Raw genomic sequence first — 22,466 nt, forward strand, 5'->3', positions numbered from 1 at the left:
AGCTGCACGCTCCTCTGCAGTGAGAGTTACAGCCTGCCCACTGCCAAAACTCATTCTTAAACATTCACTTTGCTCTAGATAGTGGCTCCTTTGTGGCCCTTAACATAGGTTTCCCTGACGCCAGCTGCATGAATAGCAGATTGCCTGCAACCCTGCTTTGTATGCCTGTTTTCTGTAGGATGGACTTCTGGTGATGCAGGTCTGCTCATTATGCAGGAATGTCTCAGTGCTGAGCAGCCAAGCAGTGGTTCCCCATGTCTCCTCGTGTACTCACCTGCATCATTCCCCTTTATTTAGAAAGTGTTCAGTTAGTAAAAGAGAAGCACACAAAGATCTGAGGAACGGAGGCTGTCAGCAGGAGCCTGGCCCCAAAACTTGGGGAGGTGGTGGTGTGAGTGAAGGATGCTTGACTGCTGTTTCTTTGCAGGCTGTTAAGGTTCTGCTCCTTCTCTTAGCATGAGAAGGGGGTTGGACTCGATGATCTCTGGAGGTCCCTTCCAACTCCTACAATTCTGTGATTTTATGAGCTGGGCTGGGTAAGAATAGCACTACTGGGAAAGCATCGTGTAGTGTAAGGAGGGATGAAGGAACGTGGCTGGTAAAAGAAGGCTGGAAGGAAAGCAGCTTGTCTTGAAGGCTTGCATTGCTTGAGTTTGGTAGCTCCCAAAAGCAAACACTGCCAAAGCTATTGAATTCCACTTCTTGCAGTCGTGGAAGGATGTTTCCCCTCCCACCCCATTTTATGTCACGTAGCTGCTGCAGGATTTTTACCAAGGCGTTCTTGTAAATGCTCTTTTAACAGTCTGTGTAATTACCACTTCTGTACAGTGACAATCTGGCGTTGTTGTAAATGGTGCCCTCTAAATCTGGGATGTGATGTCTAAAAGCAGCAGGGAAAGCACAGAACTTGAGCTGTGCTAAATGCGTCCCCGCCAGCGTTGTGCTGAAGTTGTGGTGAGCAGCATGAATTGCTGCTATTTCACCATTTGGTGAGTGGTTTTCATTTAAAGACAGAAACGAGCTGGGTAAATAGCAATAATCTTGCCTGATCTCTTGCTATCTGATACTGGGGCAGGTGCATAAGCAATTTCACTAATTTTAATGGTTTTTCCACAGAAGCCCAATGCATACAGTTGGCATATACTGCTAGCATAGTGTTAGCCTGTTTTGCTTTCATTGACAGGTAGGTGTGTTCTTGTTTTGTGGCTGAGCAGTGATTCCTCATATTGCTTTATTAATATGAGCCAGGGCTGTGCGCTGGTTTGGCTCGTAGCTCCCAAACCAAAGATGCAGCTCTGGAGGCAGGCTTGCTTGCTCTCTGCCTGCAGTGAAGCTCAGCATAAAGAATGCTTGTGAGCCTGATTAAAAGCCAGTTTGGTGAGAGTTTTCCTCTGCAGTGATATTTGCAGCTTCCAGCAAGTTATAAACGCTTCCATAAATATTGTGTTGGTTTTTGGATCAGTCTTGCTTCCAGCCAGAACGCTGTGTTGTGCGAGGGGTCGAGTGGTTCACATGGGTCCAAGTATGATTTAGTGATGCTGTAATAGTCTCTGTTTTCTAAATAAAGATTGTCAAACCGTAATTTTTCATACAAATGCGCTTGATTGCAGGGATTCAAAGTAGTTATTATGAAAGATGGCTATGGAGCAAGAGGGCTTCCAGTCCTCAAGGTCACTGCCTTTGCTTTCTCCACATGCCTCAGCCACTGTATTTCACAGAATCACAGAATTGCCAGGCTTGGAAGGGACCTCAAGGACCATGAATCTCCAACCCCCTGCCACACGCAGGGCCACCAACCATCCCTCCTAATGCTAGACCAGGCTGCCCAGGGCCCCATCCAATCTGGCCTTGAACACCTCCAGGGATGGACGGGGCATCCACAGCCTCTCTGGGCAGCTGTTCCAGCACCTCACCACTCTCTCTGTAAAGAATTTCCCCCTGACGTCCAACCTAAATCTCCCTTCCCTCAGCTTAAAACCATTTCCCCTTGTCTTGCTGTCACTCACCCTTTCAAAGAGTTGATTCCCCTCCTGTCTGTAGGCTCCCTTTAGGTACTGAAAGGCTGCAGTGAGGTCACCCCACAGCCTTCTTTTCTCCAGGCTGAACAAGCCCAGCTCCCTCAGCCTGTCCTCATAGGGGAGGTGCTCCAGTCCCCTGATCATCTTCGTGGCTCCTCTGGACCCTCTCCAACAGCTCCCTGTCTTTCTTGTACTGGGGGCTCCAGACCTGGACGCAGTATTCCAGATGGGGCCTCACAAGAGCAGAGTAGAGGGGAACAATCACCTCCCTGTCCCTGCTGGCCACCCCTCTTTTGATGGAGCCCAGGATCCCATTTGCCTTCCGAGCCACAAGGGCACACTGCTGGCTCATGTTAAGTTTTTCGTCTACCAAGACCCCCATGTCCTCCTCCACCGGGCTGCTCTCAAGGACCGCTCCTTCCAATTTCAATTCTGTGTTTTTATTTTATCAGATCAAGGAGTGTGCAGATGAACCAGTCGGCAAAGGCTTCTTGGTGTCGTGTTTGGTGGATCACAGAGGCAACATCACGGAGTACCAGTGCCATCAGTACATCACAAAGATGACAGCCATTATCTTCAGTGATTACCGGCTGATCTGTGGCTTCATGGACGACTGCAAGGCTGACATCAACCTTCTGAAATGTGGCAGCATTCGGCCCGGGGAAAAGGTATCCAGAGATACTGATAGAGGGGATCAGGTCTTATTATTGGCTCACTCTCTCTCTTTCCTCTGTCTACCCCAAAAGAGAATGGTCCTTGCTGCAGCGTGACCCTGGGTACTCGTACTGACTGTAACACTGTGCTGGTTTTTGCCATACAGGACTGGAGTGGTGGTTGATGCAGAGAGCAGTTTGTGGTCATTAGGTGTGAGTTTATCACCATTGTGCTGTCTCTCCCTCCCTGCATTAGTAATGCAGGCAGTAAGTGTGCAGTGCTGCATGAGGGAGTGCCTTGTTTAATGGTAAGTTTCTACCTTTAGGGATAAAATTACCCTGTGAGCTATTCATGAGGATGTAAAAAGATGTTACAGTAATAAGCTTTTCTCTTTAAAAGAAAAGAAAAAACACCATGAAGAAGAAGACAATCGGATGCTTAGTTGGAAGAAGTCTTTCTTGGCTGAGATGTGTGCTTTGTGTCTGTAGAGTATTAACTGAAGTCCTGCTGTATTTCAGCAGCAGAAAGCACAAAGTTCAGTGCTTGTCTTCAAGAAGAAGGCGGCCCTAGAAGCAGGGGGGGGACTTGCAGGCACTGTGGGTTTAGCCTGGTAGCAGCTGAGTAACCGGTTCTGTCCGTGAAATAAGGGCTGCCTTCTCATCCTGGGCTGAAGGGTCTCATGAAATGGGATGCTGCTTTTAACACGCAGTGTGAATAAGGGATGTCATACAGGAGCCCTGGCTGCCAGGTCTGCCTGTTAGCCGTGGCGTGACCAAATTAAAATCAATTCCAATTAAAATAGCCATGGTTGGGGGAATCTGACTGAGGAAGAGAATCTTGATGTGTTTTCTGAGCATGCCAGATCTCACATTAAAAGCTCCTGGGCTCTTGTGTGTGCAACTTGGCAGCCCCATGGGGACTGCTGTCCCTTGTCTGATCCCAGCCCTCAGGGCACTGACAGGCTGCACTATTCCCTCTGCCCTGAGCACAGCCAGCTCCTGGGTGGCCACAGGCACAAGGCAGCTGGTGGGGGGACACTTCTATGCATGTTCCTCACTTCCTTGGTACCCAACCCGGAATATTATGCCTCGGTTGTGAAAGCACGGCAGCCTGTCATATAATTTCTTTTGTTACGCTGTCATCTTTGGCACTCAGAGCAATTGAAGTCTTTCTCGCTGCTCGGGGAACAGCTATAAATGGCTATGCAAGTGTTTCTTTTGTTGATGTTCTGTTCCATCCCATTTCTGCTTTGGAGAAATCTCATCTCATTTGCTCCCATCAGATGCCGGTTCAGGTTTTGCTTCCACGCTGCAGCTTCTGAGAGTTGCCTGTAGAGAAATAATCATCGGCCTTTTGTGTGGCTGAGCTGAGCTGTGAATGCGATAAATAGGGGCTGGGCACCTGAGGAGGAGATGGGGCACAGATGTGTCTCTTTTTTATGGAGAGCAGCACTGCTGGCCACTGCTGCACTCACAGCAGGCTGCTGTGCTGCCTGTGTTGCCTTCATCGTGGTAACAGGGATAAACTGCCTTCTTTACCTGTAAACGGTGCCTGTAGGTACTGGGGAATTGCATTGCCTCCTGCCAGCTAAGAGTTTGCCTTTCCCATGCTTCTTTCTTTGTTTTAGCTCCCTTTTTACTTCCTAATTGAATTCTGTTCCTGCTGGTTTTGTTGTTCCTGATGCAGTGTTTTCTGGGCTTTCTTTTCCACGTTCCTCGTTGGCTTTCTCTGCTGCAAGAGCAGTAAAGAGCTGCTTGGAAGTCTCAATCTGTGTACAGCAGAAAGATGTGGATGTGTCATTTGAAAGCATTAAGTTTTGTGATACGTCTCTTTTGTGTTTCTCTTCCTCCAGTTAGAGGGGGAGAAATATTTCGTAGCAGTTTCAGTCACCTTTCCAGTTGGCTGTTGTGCTCTATAGTGACTGTGGTCTCCTGGTGTTTAAAGCTTGCATTGTCTTCATGCAATAGGGATCTAATTTGAAATTGAAATTAGTAATTGTAACTGAGCTGCCTGTCAGAACGGGCTCCCTGCTTTCCTGGTCCCAGTGATAGGTGCTCTTGTAGCAGATGGATGGATGGTGGATTGCTGCGCTGGAGCTGATTTGGGTTTAGCCAGGATGTCCCAGATGGAACTGGTTATTAGGCATAATGGGGGTGACTTCAGTGTAAGTTGTTATGACCCATCCCAGGTGGAGTGAAGTCTGTTGGGACGAGCTTCTGGAAGTGACAGTAAATCAAACAGGGATGGCAGAGCCTGAGCTATATTGGGGGGTGGGGAAATCAGAAAGGGAATAGTAAGAAATGTGGGTTTTTAGGTTCTGTCTTGGCCTAAAGTTGTGTGCCCAGAGGCTGAATCTTGGTCTGAAGAGTTAAAGTGTCTCAAAGCACGGTGCTGAAGTTGGCTTTGGCGCAGTGTTGGGAAGTTGTTGCATCCTCTGTGGATCTAAATACATCCTTTCATAAGGTGATGGAGGCACCCCAGGTGAGATGATTGCTGTGTGTGTTTAGCAGACCTCTGCCACTGTCAGCATCAATTACAGCATGCATTGGCCAATAATTAAAGCCTTGTAAAACTAGAGCAGCTGTAGCACATTCAGTGAGGTGACAAACAGATCCTGCTTGGGTTTTTCTTCTGCCTTACGGATTCACGGCAGAGATAAGCTGGCAGCCCTTCCCCATGCTCTGTGCCTGGCTGTGTCCAGTTGGGCTGAGATTTAGCATTAACCTTATTCAAGCTTTGACAATCAGGTTGCTTCTTTGTGTCTTTAAAATGAGCAGTTAAGCTGAGGCTCCTCCAAACCTTGTTTTTAAATCCTGTCCGTGTTCTTCCCTTGAGAAGCAGCACGGCTGCCTCCGTGTGCTTTTGAAGAAACAGTCAGGAGCTGCTTCAGCTGCACCTCAAATGGTGACAAAAGTCAGCACAAGTGCTCAGGGCTCAGCTCTGCCTAAAGATGAACCCAGGTGAGTTTAATGCATCTCCTAAGCTGTGTCAGGTGGGCTGGGGAGCGCTCCAAGAAGGCACACGTGCTCAGAGGTAGGAAACAAAGGGGAGAACTGCATCTTTCAAGACCTGGCCCTGTTGATTTGCGTGTGCTTCTATTCACTTTAAGTCTGGTGTGTTTTAAAATTGCTCTAGTACAGGGTAGCCAGCACTGCATGGTGATCTCCAAAACCAAAACCTGTTTGTAAGCTCATTGCTTATTGCATCCCTGAAATACAGCATCCAGTATCCTGCATCTGCAAGTCAGGTTTCCTTTAGGTGGTTAAAAATAGGTATCTGTTGACCACGCTGGAAGAAAGCTGGAAGCCTCTGCCCTTCCCAGCAGAAGCAGCTTGCCTTGTTCCTTCCTGCTGGCTGGCTGTGGGATGCTGCAGGTGAGCCTGTTGCACTCCCTGAGCGCAGCACTACTGGAGCAGCTTCCAGTGGCTGTTTTCCATCATTTCCCCATGCCCGTTTGTAATTACTGTCCCCGTCTGACCACAGAGGTTTGGGGAATAGGGTTGGTGTTCAGTGTGGTTATGACTAAATGGCAATTTTAAGGAACGTGGCAGACGTACCCTATAACTAGTATTCTGCAGGTCCCTGTTAGGTCAGTCCTAAAGTGGCTGCTGAGAAATAAGCAGATTTCTTGAGAGGTGGCATCACCTGGCTGGGGTGGAGGTTGGCCAGTTCCCACTCAGAGGAGAAAGCAAACAAACACCAGGGCGTTTGCTGTGTGGTTTGGGAGTTTCCTGCTTTTTAAGAAGAAAGCTACTTTTAGCCCTCTTAAACTGATGTTACATCTGGGTTTTGTGACTTTTAATTGGCAGATCCTGCTTGCACTCCTGGTGTGGCAGAGCTAAACCAGGAATGTCAGCACAGAAAGCTGCATGGCTTTGGGTAGTTCTGGTTGTGCTTATGTTAAGGAGTTTGGTAGAAGGGAGGCCTGGAGAGATCAGCTCAAGAATCATTCTTGTTTCTAGAGGAGTTGGACCTGCTGTAAAGGTGTAGGAGTGGAGTTCTCTTTCTTAAACACACAGAGAATATAGCAAAAAGGGAATGGAGCTTCGGTCAGCTCTGCCCTGCCTCGCCTGGGCCCTCACACAAAGCACAGCTCTCTGTATGCAGTCACCAGCTGCAGCCCCAGGCCCCGTTGGGTTGTGGGGTGGGGGGTGCAGTGCTGGGACAGGGCTGCTTTGTCTCAGACTTCATCTCCTGCTGGGCACGTTCAAGATTTTAATTCCCTTTGCAGAGGGATTAGCATAGAGAAGCCTACATTTGGTCAGAGTTCCTTTGTGGCCTGTTTAGCATCGCTAATGATCACCACCCAAAGTGGAGGCTTGTCTCAGCATGGAGAAACTTGGGTTTTTCTCTCCCTCAAGTATGTTCTGAGTGTGATGCCGCTGCTTGCCGTTGCCATGGTGCGAAGAGAGCTATGTTGGATGAAAAATAATTTGGCTGTTTTGGTAAACTGCTCCGAGCAGCGTGACTTAAGTAGTGATAATCTCATTAGGGCACATTGAAACAAAGCTGGAGAGCCGTGGGGGTTAGCAGCAAGGTGACCATCGGGGTGCTAACGTGTAAGGCGTGTGGTAGTGCAGGTGTTAACTGATGCCTCATGTCAGCATGGTTAATACTGGACTTGTGGAGGCTGTCTGTACGTGATTTTGTTGCTTAATTTCACAGAGCCATGGGCCGCTTCCTTGTGTGAGTGCTGTGACACGAATGCTTTCTCATTCTTTCCATACAGGACGCTCACTCCCAAGGGGAGGTGGTGGCATGTCTGGAAAAAGGCCTGGTTAAAGAGGCAGAGGAGAACGATCCTCGTGTCCAGGTTTCTGATCAGTGTAAGAAGGCCATCCTTCGCGTAGCGGAGCTCTCTTCGGATGATTTCCACTTGGACCGCCATCTCTACTTTGCTTGCCGGGACGACAGGGAGCGATTTTGTGAGAACGTGAGTTGTCCTCTTGCCTTCCTTTCTGCAGTAATCTATTCAAAATGAAATATAAAACCACATTGGGAAGGGGAATGGAATGGTAGAGTGGAGCCCAAGACTGCAATATCGAGAACCAGCACCTTGTAGCCGTCGCTTCCCAATAAATGTGGAATTGAATTCAGTCACCCGACAAAAAAGTATCACTTCTAGTGGGTTAATGGGCTGAATTGGCTTACGTGGTTGAGTGGGTATCAGCTGGTGTGAAAGGGAGGGGAGCCGCTCAGATGGGGAGGAGGAGGCAAAGGTAAGCGTGTTCGGTTTGCATTGGCTCTTATCTGCTGATGGGCCGCTTGCTGAATGTGACCAGATTTAAAAAATGCAAACTGTGGTGCAGAAGCTATCGCTGTTGTTTGAAATATTAACTTTAATATATTTCTAGTTTAAAAACGAAATCCCTTCTGGGGTAGTTTAGCCTGTTTGTTAAGCATTAGGCATCTTATCTTTAATGGCAAATGTTGCTGTTCTGCTTCACAGACTCAGGCTGGGGAAGGCCGAGTTTACAAGTGCCTCTTTAATCACAAGTTTGAAGAATCAATGAGTGAGAAGGTGGGTATCTGCCTCACTGAGAGGAATCCTTAATGCAGAAGTCATTGGGTTGTTCATCAGTTCAAACTGCCTCATTCTTTTCCAGCACTGAGGAAAATCCGTCATCTACATGGGCAGATAGCTGACTGCTTTAACAGATGTGCTTGTGTTTCCAGCTACGTGCTGATAGCTTGAATTAATTGCATCCAAGTAACAGCCTTTAAAGTTGAAGGTTTTAAATACATCAAAGCTTTTGGGTGGGTAATTTGGGAAGGCAGGCTTGGAGCTTGGGTGGTAGCGTTGTGACTGTGGTGCAAGTAGATGTGGCCTCATGCTGGGTGTCAGCTTGATGTCATAGAATGGTTTGGGTTGGAAGGGACCTTTAAGATCTCTTCTAACCCTCCTGCTATAGGCAGGGACATCTCCCTCTAGAACAGGTTGCTCACAGCCCCATCCAGCCTGGCCTTAAATGCTTCCAGGGAAGGGACGTCCACAACCTCACTGTTTCAGTGCCTCGCCAGCCCCACAGTGAAGGGTTTATTAATGTCTAGTCTAAATCTACCCTCTTCCAGTTTAAAACCATTTATGCTTTGTCCTCTCTCTACATACCCTTATAAAAAGTCCCTCCCCAGCTTTCCTGGAGGCCCCTTCAGGTACAGGAAGGCCACTATCAAGTCCCCCTGGAGCCTTTTGTTCCTTCTCTAGACTGAAAAGCCCCAGCTCTCTCATTCTGTCCATCATAAAAGGCCACCAAGTTTTGTCGAGCATGACTTGCCCTTGCTGAAGCTGTGTTGGTTGTCACCAGTCCCCTTATCTTTATTTTCCATGTCCCTCAGTAGGCCTGGCCTGGCCTGTAGTTCCCTGCATCTTCTTTTTCTCCCTTCTTGGCGAGGCCTTCTTGTACATCATAATGCACAGATTAGAAACAGTGTCCAGATGTCCCAGCACAGGACAGTCTGTACTTTGCTTTCTAAAGCCTTGAAACCAAAAATCTTGAGCAGGAAGTAGCAAGTTACATGGGAAGGACACGTGATTGTTACTGGCATTTTCCTTGTGCTGATCCTGAGGATGTGCTTTTCAACAGCAAATAAAAGCAGTTCTGGAAAGTCTGTCCCTGAAAGCAGTTTGTTTGCAGCTGTATTCATGTAGATGCTTTGGGAAGGTGGTAACGCCTTCAGTCACTTGAAGAGCATCGTTGTAGTAGTTGGAATTAAATGGGATGATATCAACTGCCTGCAAGGGTACAGAGATGGGTGTCTGCAAGGCCTTCTCCAGCAGCTGTGCTGGAGGAGCCCTGTGCTGAGGCCTGGAGGGATCAGACTCATTTCCTTTCCTTTAAGTGCATTCGCTGTATGAAAGCTTACCTCCAATTAGTGTATTCAGAACTGAGGGAGTCATCCCTGAGGGCTCAAAACAAAACTTCATTTTCTACAAACACGCTGCTGAAATGGACTGCTATCTTTGCTTGGCCTGTTTTTGGCTGTACAGAGACGGTGCTGTTTTTGCAGGATCTGGTAAGCTGCCTGACCTTTGTCAGGTACAAATATAAGGTGCTGAGAGGTCAGACAAAGCCACAGCTTTGGTAGGGATGTGCTGAGGGTGCAATTTGCAGAGCACCAGCCTTGGGGATGAGGAGTTCTGTGAGTTAACACCTCTGTGCATCCACAGCTTCGAGTCCCTCTGCTCCCAAGGCCCTGGGCATAGCATGGAGCACGGAGGAGAGGATGGGATAATCGCACAGTGGGACTTCTAGGTTCTGGAGTAGGTATGGGAAGAAGGGGAGAAAAGGAAAAAAAAAAAGTGATGCAACAAAGGGAAGAGAGCTGCAGGATTTTTTTGTTCCTTGTGCTGAGATCGCTGCCCGTTTTCTGCCCTACACACGTATGGTTTTCCTTCTTTTCAAGTAGTCTGAGAACTGAGAAATTAGCCCAGAGTAGTCTAAATCATCTGCTACTCTCAGATTTAACATACATGCAATTGAAACGAAAGTTAGGAAGCGGAGCAGTATTTTTAGAGGCCCTTTTTGGAGTGGAACTTCAAGGGAATGGGTTCGGGTTTGGCTACAACACGTCCTTGTGAGTTTCTGTGGCTAGAAGTTCATAGATGCTGAGGATGCCCCATTTGGATGGCACCACGGGGATCAGGGTGTGTATGGGTGCTGCCATCTGATCGCTGGGCTGCAGAACAGACCCACAGCACACACTGTCTGCAGATGTGACGGGGAAGAATTGCATCTTGAGGGCATGAGGTGATCGTGCCCCAGCACTGGGATAAATGTCAGTGACTCCTCTTAGGTCCTGAGAATGAGTCATGCTCAGCCATTACCTTCCCCAGAAGCTGATGAACGTGCAGTTCTTTGCAATCTGCCTTTGAAACCTTTGATCTGTTGACCTCAGCGTGGATTGTTAGCTGTATCACTGCTGTAGGAAGAGACAAATTTAACCATTGTCCAGCTCAAGAGCATGAATTTTAGAGCCTCGGGCTTCGTTTAAAACACATCTAACAACAGATCCGGCTCTCTGCCGTGAGCAAATGGAAGCTAATTGCCATCCTGGTGTCTCCTGCAGTGCCGTGACGCTCTGACAACGCGCCAGAAGCTGATTGCCCAGGACTACAAAGTCAGCTACTCGCTGGCCAAGTCCTGTAAGAGCGACCTGAAGAAATACCGCTGCAACGTGGAGAACCTGCCCCGCTCCCGGGAAGCCAGGCTCTCCTACCTGCTGATGTGCCTGGAATCTGCTGTGCACAGAGGTACGTGGGCTTGATTCAACAGGTACGACTTGCTCGGCTGTTGACTTGAAGTTTCTGTTGGACATTTGAGCCGCACTGTGTTTATGGTCACCTTTTCCAGGTAACCTTCTGTCTGACTTCGTTTCAAAGGCAGCTTTCCTCCCCGTGATGCTCCTGTCTGTCGGTGGTGTTTTGGGGATTAGAATAGCTGAGACAGCCTCTGACACTGACTGTGGTTTAGGCAAGGAGTTCAAAAAGCAAAATAGCAAATCCCACTTGGACCACTGTTGTATAATTACAAATCCTTCCATTCACTGTTATCCAAACAGCCTTTTTTTCTCCTTTGTAGTAAGCATTAACAATGCTGCTAGTTCAGAACACAGAATAGGCAACTTGTTTATTTTCTTAGGGAAAGATGGAGATGTTCTCTCAGTCCTCTGCCTCTTGTAAGTTATGTTCTTCCTTTCTGCTTCGGTAGCTGGGGTAAATGTCTTAACAAAAGCTAGGTAATAGGTACAGGAGCTAGCTAGAATGAAGCTAAGTGTGAGAACGTTCTTTTTATGCACTGAGGTCAGCATGAGCTGGGGAGGTCTTAACACCACAGGTGTAAGAGAGCCCTGTGCAGCAGGACCCTGTTAAAGGTTCCCTGTGAAACTGCCATAATGCATCAGGTGGGCACGCTGTGTCCTCTAGATCTGCTCTGAGGATGTGTTTTTCCCCTTGGCGTGCAGCTGGTGGCTTATGATTCAGCAGCAGGTCTGCATGCTGCAGTGCCTCTGGCACAGAGGGAAGAACTGCTGTAAGGCTGCAAGCAATCTGTGCATTTGTGAGTTGGAATAACTTGTCAGTTCTGATTGATGTGGAAATGCGTGCTGCTCTGGGAAGAGTTTTCTTCCTTACCCTGCGGTCGGGCAGGTGCTTTCCTGAATTACTGCTCTTGGGTTATTGACTTCTGCTTTCACAGCAGACAGGTTCTGCAGCGTGGCTCACACTTGAAGCACTCAGTATTCCCCACACCTCCATGGACTTGTGTGATATTGCCTGTAAGCCAGCGTTGCAGCGTAGGACCTCCATTATTGCATGGGGTGGTGTAGATGGATAAATAGGTTTGGAGGGGCACAGAACAAAATCCATCACGTTCCTTTTGACTTCCAAACAGTCCATCTACGTAGGATTATGGAAGAGCTTATAGCAGATGTAAGCATCTTAAAAGATAAATCCTTATGCTGCGCTTGGTCTCTATTCTTTCAAACTCAAATCAAGAATCCCGGCCAAGAAACATCAGCACTGAACCACAGTCTCCTCTTGTCCTAGGTCGGCAGGTGAGCAGCGAGTGCCAGGGAGAGATGCTGGACTACCGACGTATGCTCATGGAAGACTTCTCCCTGAGCCCAGAAATCATCCTGAGCTGCCGTGGGGAGATTGAGCACCACTGCTCCGGGCTGCACCGCAAGGGCCGCACGCTGCACTGCCTGATGAAAGTCGTGCGTGGGGAGAAGGGCAACGTGGGGCTGAACTGCCAGCAGGCGGTGAGATGCTCTTCTGTCTCTGCAATCCTGAGCTGCTGGGTTGGTAGAGCTCTGGCAGGCAGCGATTTGTGTGCTGATGTTCTGCCTGGCCACAGAGATCGTGCTGCAGGCAATCCAGCTCTGCCGGGCACTGCTGAGTGCTGGAGGCAGTTGTGTAATTGTCGTGGGATGAAGTATAACTTGCTGTCTCACAGCACGCTTGTAATGCTTTTTTTTTTTTTTCACCCCCTCAGAAAATTTTGGGTTGCGTTGCTCTGGATTTTGTATTTGAACTCCAGCAGTTCTTGAGTCCTGGATCCTTGTCCTGGATGTAAGATGTAGGGAAACTTTTTAAGTTTTAAGATCATGGTATCATTAAGGTTGGAAAAGACCTCTCAGATCCCAAGCCCAACCCCAGCCCACCCCCGCCATGCCCACGTCCCTCAGTGCCACATCCCCACAGCTCTGGGACACCTCCAGGGATGGTGACTCCCCCCATCCCTGGGCAGCTGTGCCACTGCATCACTGCTCTGTGGGAGCAGAAATTGTTCCTAATATCCAACCTGACCCTCCCCTGGTGCGACATAAGGCCATCACCACTCATCCTTGTTCTAAAGCATCCCTTCTCCTTACTATTCCTTTTGTGCTCTAACCCTGGAAGTGCACCAGAATCATCTCCATGCGGGCTGCCACTTGTTCTATTGTTGCCATTTTGCTCAGCTTGAGTGATAGATGTAGCAGTTCAGGGACAGGCATAGCGTGCTGCTGCATAGCAGTGTAGCTGCAGCCACTGAAACAAAGGCTCATTCCTCTCCAAAATACCTTTTTGAAACGAAGTTGATTCTTTTGCCTTTTTTAAACTTTAATTTTGGCCCAGATGTCTCCTGTTTGAAAGCAGTTATTTAATGCTTGTCCCAGCTCATTAGCGCTGCTTCATGTGATATTATGTTTTTAATACTTAATCCTGTTTTTAATGACCCTTCAGCCAATGTCTGTGAGATGAGCCTGGAAAAGTGACATCAATGCAAAGCTGCTGGAGGAGTGCTAATGCTGATGCATGAATTTGGGGAGATGCATGTCCTTGACCTCCTGCAGTACGTGGAACCACTGTAGTCCATTTCCACTGTTAATGTAGCTTAAAACCCAAGGTCAGGATGTTGCAAGTGTGCATATGTTATCACAGAATGATTTGAGGTTTCCATATTTTCTGGGGAAAAACAATGTGGAAATCTCTAATGGTATTTTTTTTCCTAGTTCTCTTAGAATTAGACCACAGCTCTTATATCTGTACAGTGAGTTAATGCAGCAGCAGGGCTTGGTAGTGACCCCCCCTGAAGTTCAGTGATGTGTTCTGGTCTCTGCCAGTGACAACATGAGCAAATTGAATGCTGACTTTATAAAATATGATTTAGTTTTGATTTATTGCGTTGAAATGAGCTTCCTGCTTTTACTTTTTTTCTGGTTAATCTTGTAAGGAAGAGAAAGCAGTCCCGGGTCTGTCTCTAGATATTGGCAGAGTGAAAACCTTGTCCCAGTGCTTTCAGTAGTGTCATTAGGAGCACTGATAATGCAATTTAATTCTTTCATAGAATCATTAGGGTTGGAAGAGACCAATCCCCAAGGCCAACCCCAGCTCAACCCACCATGCCCATTGACCTTCAGTGCTGCATCCCCATAGGTCTTGGACACCTCCAGGGATGGGGGCTCTTCAGCCTGCCCTTTGCAGCAGCTCTTGTGCAAGGAGGTTACACAGAATGGTGCCAGTGAATGAGGATCCTGAGATGGATCCCTAAAAAAGAGAGTAAAACCAGTGCTGCCCATCAACAAGGTACTGTCAGTAATGTGTGGTAGGAAGAATAAATTCCAACATGGGAAGATCCAAGAGGGGCTGAGTTCAGGCTAACATTCCTGATTAAGGAGCGAGAGGTCTTGGCTGCTGACATAATGAATGTTTTAGCACCCGTGCCCAGGCACCCTACACCTGACAGCACCAAAAACACTGAGGCAGCAGGAAGATGCTTGCCTGTGTAGTGCTCTGACCAGTATGCTTAATCTGTCTGTAAGCAAATGTCAGCTTGGAGGGCTTATTCAGCCATTCATCCTTGAGAGAGTAATTCCCATAGTCACACATCATCCTGCTCTGTGTAACACCTGGCACAGTGATCCCAGCTGCCTGCATCCCCAGGCTGAGGCTGGGCATTATTAACTTCAGCCCAGGGAATGCTGTGTTCCTCCCAGGCACTGTCTTCTTGATCATAAGCTTCCTACTGGATAAATAGCCCTAGCTTTCATTTTCTCTGGTTCTCTGATGCTTTTTCTCCCCCTGTGCTTTGTGATGCTAGGGCTGGTGCCCCCTAGAAGTGTGCAGGCTGGTGTTTAGGTGCAAGCTTTGAAGGATGGAGGATAAAATTGTGAGTGTGCTTTTGATTTAGCTGGGCTGAGGACTGGTGACAAGAAACATTAAGTAAGTGTCAAGGTGGTAGCAGCACAGCCTGTTTGATATTGGTGTGCACTTGCATTCTAAGCAAGCTCCTTTTTTTGCTTCCAGTTTGTCAGCTACAAATGTCTGCCTGTAGAACAGCAACGTAAGGTGCTCTGGGGCTGTTCAGTCTATGGTGTGAAACACGTGGGGCTGAGTATGACCTAGAGTGTGGAAAGCTGCCTCTTCCCCACTACCAATGGATGGAGTGCGTTTGAGTTTCCATCTCTCCCTCCAGCAAATGCTTCCCAAATTCGTGTTTGGAGGCCTGAGGAGGACCCCTGCAGAAGGACTGCAGCATGGGGCAGCAGATGACACTTTATCCTGTGTTTCAGTGGGGCTCCTGGACCTTCTCCATACATGTATATATATATAATTTAGTTTTCCTTTCTATTTCTTTCTTTCTTCCAGCTCCAAACACTGATCCAAGAAACGGACCCTGGTGCTGATTATCGCATTGACAGAGCCTTGAATGAGGCCTGTGAATCCGTCATACAGACCGCCTGCAAGCACATACGGTCTGGGGATCCCATGTAGGTGCCTCTCACTTACTGCTGGGTTATAACAAGCCTTGAAAGGGCTGCTTAACCAGGCAAGCCTGTGCTGCACAGACTGACATCTGATTTTGTCATGTCTCGGATTGGCTGAGATAATTAAAAGGGTGGAATTGGTGGGTATAAACGTGGTGTGTTGATGCTTGTCCTCTTTGTGAAAGAGAAGAGAAAGATCATCATTGCTGTGTTAGAATGGCTGAGGTACAGTTTGTTGGGAAGCCTGATTTGGCAGCGCTGACTGTTACGAGGAGGCCCAGTCTCTTCCTTACTGTAGTGGCAATGCTAAGTCATGGCTTGAAGCAGTGATGGAGCACCTGGTGGGAAGGCAGGGCCAACCCAGGGGAGCTCTGGTGCGAGCAGTGCACCTGAGTGACTGGAAGGGGTAGAGCCAGGATCCACCTCTTCCCAGCCCTCATTTAGGGGTTGGCAGTGGAGGTGAGGGCATCTCTAGCTGGAGATCCCTGCCTGCCTGAGGCCTTCCAAAGGTAAGCAGCTCTTTTCCTTCATTTCTGCATCCGTGGCTGCTGCATTTGGGCTCGTTCTCATTCTGCTGTAGCCAAAGACTTTGCCACTCTGCTATTATCATCCCATTACAGCATTACACTTACCTTTTCTCCTTCTGGTTTCAGGATTCTGTCCTGCCTGATGGAGCACCTGTACACGGAAAAGATGGTGGAGGACTGTGAGCATCGGCTCCTGGAGCTCCAGTATTTCATCTCTCGTGACTGGAAGTGAGTACTGTGAAACAAGGTTTATCCTCACTTGATGCTTGTATTTTAGTATCTGTATGCGTTAGTAACTCCTTGCCAAACAGCATTGCATAGCCTTGCTCAGAGGAGAGAGAACTGCTAAACATTCCAGATCTGGAAGGCCTTTGTACCCACCTAGAACAGGAGAAGCAGCAGCTGGTTAGAGCAGCAGTTTGTTGTTTTTTAACTTAAATTAGGTGTTCACATAAAAGGAAGGAGACAACCCTAAGAGGTTTCTCCAGCTTTGAGCTCTGAAATTCAATGCATCTTTATTTAAAAGAACTTTCTCTGACCACAGTGAAGCTGTAGGTCACTTTCTGTGTAGCCAGTTTTATCTGCTGTGAGCACTACGAAAAGAGAGTTATGAGAACAAAGTGTTAAGATCAACAAATAGCTGCTGTGGAGGGAGGTTCCCTGCTCCTCTTTCCGCCTTGCTTCATGTCCTCTAGGTGTGATGGCTGCCTGTGGAGTGATGTAATTCTCTCTGGAGCACAACTTTACCTATTTCTTCATGAAAACATGGCAGTGCTTTGTTTGAAACATCTGCAGAGCCTGTTGTGCCTGCGTGGGTTGAGGTGACTGGGAGTGAGGTGTACATTAAGGCTAAGGTGGCTGGGAGTGAGGTATGCATTCAATAAACACAAAAGCTGAGGAAAGAAGAAATGCCTGGCTTTCCTTGATCGAGAGGTGAAGGAGTTGAATACACCAAGTGGAACTGCTGCAAGAAATGGGCCTCCATTGCTGCAAAGGGTACACAAATGGGACATTAAGAAAATCTGACACCCAGCTGTACCTGTGGGCAGCATTGCCAGCAGTTAAGAGCTGATATGCACTGTGAATTTTCTCCATCCAAAATGCACAAGGCTTCGTGGATCGTAGAATTGATGGCTTCGTGGCTGCTTGCTATTGACCTTGATAGCCACCTCCTTAGATAAAATAAGAATACTTAATTTTTTTCCTGTTTTTCCCATCATTGCTGGTTCTCATGCTTCTGCCATGTTTCCAGGAGATAATTTATTGAGTCAAAGAGGTGAAAGAAGGAAAGCAGAGTATTTGCATTTTGCTGGGAGTAAAGGTAATTCTAATTCCTAGTGTAAGCAGAGCACCACTGGGGCTCCCCTTTCTCATTCACCCAGTATTCCCTGAAGCTGGCTCGGATGAACCATTTTATTCAATGCCTAGTATAGATGTACAGTGAGAAAACCATGTTTTTATTCTGCTTTATTGTTTTGTGTAATTTGGTCCAGTGGTGTAACTTGATGTTTGCCTTCTGAAGTGCCGGAGGAATCTGGAGCTCCCCTTTTGGAAAGCTGGGCATCTTTCTCTCTTAACCTTAATGTCATTAGACACTGCCTTCAGAAATCTGCTCACGCAGTCTTCTCATGGGCAAAAGTAAGGGATGCTGAGTCTTCAGTTTGCTCAAGTCCACAGCAGACAATTAACCGAACTCAGGTTAATTATGAAACTAGTTTCAAAATTGGATTGGGTTGGATGGGGCCCTGGGCAGCCTGGTTTGGGGCCAGGTCTGGGGGTTGGTGGCCATGCCTGTGGCAGGGGGTTGGAACATGGTGGTCCTTGGGGTCCCTTCCAACCCAAGCCATTCTGTGATTGAGTATGAAGCGTATGTGAGATGGGTATGGACCTGCTTTTGTGCTGCTGTAGCACATCAAGGAGACGATTGCTTTTCTCGTGTTCTTTGGCTGGCATGCTGTGGGAGAGAATGGGAGGTGCTTCAAGAAGCACAGAGGGTTTGATCTGTAATTAAAGGCCTTTCTGCAGGATGAGGGAATTGATTCTAACTGGAGCGACAGGCGTTCTGCTGTTCAGACACTGATGTTCCAGTGTTTGAAACTTGTAATGGATTTTTTTCCCCTCGAAAGCATTTCAGGTTTGAGCATGGAGGAAATAGCAGTGTGAGTGATGCTCTGTCTGTCTGCAGGTTGGATGTGGTCCTTTACCGAAAGTGCCAGGGCGATGCCTCCCGCCTCTGCCATACCCATGGCTGGAATGAGACCAGTGAGCTGATGCCCCCTGGGGCTGTGTTCTCCTGTTTGTACAGGCATGCCTACCGCACAGAGGAGCAGGGACGGAGGGTGAGTGCTGGCATGCAGCTTAGTGCTGTTCCATCTGTGATGTGCTGGTCGTGGCGTGCTGCAAGAGCTCTCGAATCCTTGTTGGAAGGATTTGCCTTAGGTACTGCACTAGGTCAGATGTCCAGCTCTTTGAGCGTGCCCTGTAGGGTTGTTACTGCTCTGAGAAGGCAGAATGACCGTGTCAGGATGTGACGATTGCCCACTCCCTGCATGCATCCATGCAGATGCAGAGCAAGTCCTCCTTCTGCTCTTTCCAAAGTGTAATGTGATTCCTTACAGATAGCTAGCATAGCTACAGAATTGGTTTCATGCTGAAGGGCTTTCTGAGCCTAGCTGTCTTAGGCTGTTTCTAATTGAATTTTGAATTGAATGCAGCTTTGGATTATAGTCTCTTAAATTCTTCCTATTGATACGAAACGTGCTTTCAGTTCTTTGGAGCATGCTCTGCTGCTCAGTGTACTTATGCTGCCTTTAGAGAAGACAGTAGGGATCTGACTTGCTGCCCTGCAGTCTGAAGATCCACCATAATCACATCTGCTGGGTTCAGAGGTGCTCTTTTCAATTTTGCTGCCCTCTTGTGCCTCTGTCGAGGCACTCCTTTGATGTCAGCTGGGTACTCGCATCCCATTCTGCCACTGTGCTGTACACAGCCCCTCTGAGCCGGTGGGATTACACAACAGGTTGGCTTAAAAAGGAGTTTTGCAGTTGGATGTACAAGGTCTGCTGTGGCAGAGGTCAGCTATTGATTGGCAGTGTCATCTGACTTTTAGGAATATCTTTTTTTTTTAATGCCGTTGCTTACTGTGCTGAGTGGAGACTTTCTAATTCCATTTTTATATTAGGGCTGGCCAAAAAAATCAATAGCCACTCTGCCACTAACATCGAAGAGAGAAAAGGCTTTTAACTGTTTATTTATTTATTAGAAGTTGGGCTAGGGGAGCAGCTGTCATTTTGAAAGTTCATGTTTAAAATCAAACTTATCAGAGGCTGCATCTATACTTTTTTTGCAGTGCTAGGTAGGACACACGGGGAGTGAAGCATGTGAAGTTTTAAGCTTCAAACAGAACTGTAGTTCTGCCAATGACTGTATGAATACCCCTTGGTTTCCTGCATTTGGTCTCTTCTTCAGTCTTGATGAATGTCAGCTCTGCTGTGCTGCAGCCGGCACTGCTGGGAAGAATTTGTAGCTGGGCTTTGTTGCATCATTCTGGGCTTCTGGTTTGGAGCCATTCTTTCTTCTCCGTGGGCTTGGAGTGATGCAACACGTAGCACACGTTTTGGCTCTCTGGGCTGAGTGCCCTTTGCTCTCTTTGCAGCTATCACGGGAGTGCAGAGCGGAGGTGCAGCGGATCCTCCACCAGCGTGCCATGGATGTGAAGCTGGACCCAGCCCTGCAGGACAAGTGCATGATCGACCTGGGGAAGTGGTGCAGTGAGAAAACTGAGACGGGGCAGGTACTGCACACTGAGCAGCCCTGCTCTGTTTGCAAAGCTGGATGGGTGGAAAGGGCGCAAAAGGGAGAAATGCAGGAACTTTGTGTGGCTGGTTATCTCTTCAGAGCCAAGAGTATATTAAAAATGCATGCAGTTTGAAATGGAATCTACCCTAGCCTGGGGCTGAGTCCTGGGAAGAAGCTTTGCACTGTGGGTTCAAACGTGAGTGGAACAAAATGAGGCAAAGGGATGGTTAACAAGAAGAACTTCATAGGAGCAGCCCCACCCTGACTCTTATTTGTAATATTCTATTACAAGCTTGACATTTCCCACATAAACTTTATCCTATTCCCATCTGGCAAATACTGACATACTTCCTGTGTTTATACAGAGCTGAGCTAACATCTGCTGCTCTTTAACAAAGTTTCAACAAATACTTTCATGTTAAATTGTTCTGCCCTAGCGTGGCTGGAGGGAAGGAGCCATTCAGCAGCAGATGCCATAGAGCATAGGCCTTTGTCTTTCTGTTGCAGATGGGTAATTAACCCTTCATTGAGGTTATTGGAAGGGCACTTGAAATGTGATATTCCAGAAGTGAAAGTGCATCGCACAGCTTTTGAGAACAAATGATAACGTTTTAGACCAATGTTCTCAACCAATCCTAGGTACACACACTCTTTCCCCCCTGTAAAACAAAGCAAAACCAACTCAAAAGGCTTTAAAGGAGCTTCATGGCTACCAAAGAAAGGGCAGCTTCCTGTGTGTTGCAATATGGCAGGCCTGGATTGTGATCTTGGATGCTCAGAGCTTATGTTGAAACATCTACTTTGTTAGGAACTGGAATGTCTCCAGGACCATCTTGATGACTTGGTGTCTGATTGCAGAGACATAGTGGGAAACCTGACTGAGCTGGAGTCTGAGGTGAGCAGTTCCCAGCGTGGGATGAAGGGAAGAGCAGTGTGGTTAAATGTGCCATTTTGGCAGTACTTATTTTTTAATAAAAGGGTAGCTGAAGGAACGCAGATGTCTGGGGTTAAGCATAGAAAAGCACTGCTATCCTTTTTACCCCACGTGTTGTTAGTTTTCATGGGGAGCCCTTGAAGAAGAGAACTGAACAACAGGTAAGGTTGCAAGCAGGAGAAATGCCATCAGCAGACCAAAAGGGCTTATGGTAAAGAAGCTTTGCATAGGTAGCTCACCTTTAGTACAAGTCAAAATACATTCAGGGACTTTGGTTTCTTGTTCTGCTTGAAATTTTGAGTACCATGTTGCAGCTTCCCTCTGGGCCCCAAATACTTTGCAAGCAATAATTGCCATGCAGGACGTTCAGTTTTCCAGTGATGCCAGCAGCTCTGCTTGTTTCATGAAGCTGCATGTTTGAATATCTTGCCCCAAACTGTTTCCTGTACCTCTTAATCAACATTATGCCCTAGGGGATGCTTCCTTCCAGTGGTTACAAAAGGGTTTGCTCAGAACTATCATTAATTTTTAATTCCTGCTTAAGAGTGGGATGCTTTCTGGTGCTGGAGTATCCAATTTGGAGGAAAGTGGCTGAATTATCCAGGCAGTGAGTTGTTACCTGTGGAGGCCAGGCTGTTCCCTTAAGCTGGAAGGCTTGTCTTGCACTTACTGCATTGTTGGGACCATAGCATTCCCATAACCAAAGGGTGAGGCTGTCTGGATTGCATCTGAACAAAGCCTTCTAAACTGTTCTGAGTTGAACCCGTACCAGTTTTTTTTCAGAGTCATTTTTTTCCTGGGTTATATACTGTGAAAGTGAAGCATGGTGTGTTTTCTGCAGGACATTCAAATCGAAGCCTTGCTGATGAGAGCATGCGAGCCCATTATCCAGACCTTCTGTCACGTGAGTACTTAGTACCAGTATCCTTGGGAAAGAGCACTGTGGGAAAGGTTAGATCTTAATATCCTTGCTGTGCTTTCTGCATTTCAAAGGTAAAAGCAGAAATAAGCAGTTGCTAAAGTGCTCAGTGGAAAAACTCTCCAACAAGGCTTTGTAGCTCTGTATAGTACTTTTGCTGTAGCACAAAAACTGGAGTTTGAAGATAAATATTGCCCTGGAATTGGGAGTTACTTTTCACAGTTGATTGGAAATGAAACTTTTTTTCCTTCCTCCTGCCTTGAGCAGAGTGCTGAGCCATTCCTCTGTGTGCAGCTGCTCGCGTTGCTGAAATAGCTTCCTACATTGCTCTAGGTCTGAGTAATTAAGGAGCAGTGAGAGCACCTGACTTAGTAACTCATGTGAGCATTGCATCCCTGCGTTATGTTTAAAGCATGCATATGTCTGGGATGATTCTTTTCTGAGCTGTGTCTCTTAATGCTCACGTGGTCAGTGTGTGGGAGTGTGTGCTCACAAAAGAGATGTGTAAATCCCCTTGCTCTCAGTTACTTTCTAGGCTAAAGGAACATGAAAACCCTGTCTTGTAAGGGTGGCTCATTTTTTAAGCCTTTTGTCTGTCCTGCAGGAGGTTGCAGATAACCAGATTGATTCCGGGGACCTGATGGAGTGTTTAATACAGAACAAACACCAGAAGGAAATGAACGAAAAATGTGCAATCGGAGTTACTCATTTCCAGCTGGTAAGCAGTGCTTTTCTATGCTATCAGTGGGAACTGGTTGCATTTGACGGTGTTGGCAGGAATTAGCTAATTATGACACCCTTTCCTTTTTTAAGATTGATTTCCAACTGTATTGAGGTTGCCTCTGTGAATTGAGACTGTTGTAATTGTG

At 47.3% G+C, this 22,466-nt stretch overlaps 1 protein-coding gene across 2 annotated transcripts in view; it reads left to right on the forward strand.

The window, feature by feature from the left end:
• GLG1 (golgi glycoprotein 1) overlaps window positions 1-22,466 on the forward strand; it is a 60,365-nt gene that overhangs the window by 26,410 nt on the left and 11,489 nt on the right. For both annotated transcript variants that reach the window (XM_031615295.2, XM_090149725.1), the window contains exons 4-15: window positions 2,471-2,686; window positions 7,402-7,605; window positions 8,122-8,193; window positions 10,740-10,923; window positions 12,217-12,431; window positions 15,301-15,422; window positions 16,073-16,174; window positions 18,132-18,285; window positions 19,602-19,739; window positions 20,553-20,639; window positions 21,520-21,582; window positions 22,202-22,315. In XM_031615295.2, the coding sequence (XP_031471155.2) occupies window positions 2,471-2,686; window positions 7,402-7,605; window positions 8,122-8,193; window positions 10,740-10,923; window positions 12,217-12,431; window positions 15,301-15,422; window positions 16,073-16,174; window positions 18,132-18,285; window positions 19,602-19,739; window positions 20,553-20,639; window positions 21,520-21,582; window positions 22,202-22,315 (1,671 nt within the window). The remainder of the gene's footprint in view (window positions 1-2,470; window positions 2,687-7,401; window positions 7,606-8,121; window positions 8,194-10,739; window positions 10,924-12,216; window positions 12,432-15,300; window positions 15,423-16,072; window positions 16,175-18,131; window positions 18,286-19,601; window positions 19,740-20,552; window positions 20,640-21,519; window positions 21,583-22,201; window positions 22,316-22,466) is intronic.

The sequence above is a fragment of the Phasianus colchicus genome, chromosome 13 (assembly GCF_987193195.1).
Source record: "Phasianus colchicus chromosome 13, bPhaCol1.hap1.1, whole genome shotgun sequence".
NCBI lineage: Eukaryota > Metazoa > Chordata > Aves > Galliformes > Phasianidae > Phasianus > Phasianus colchicus.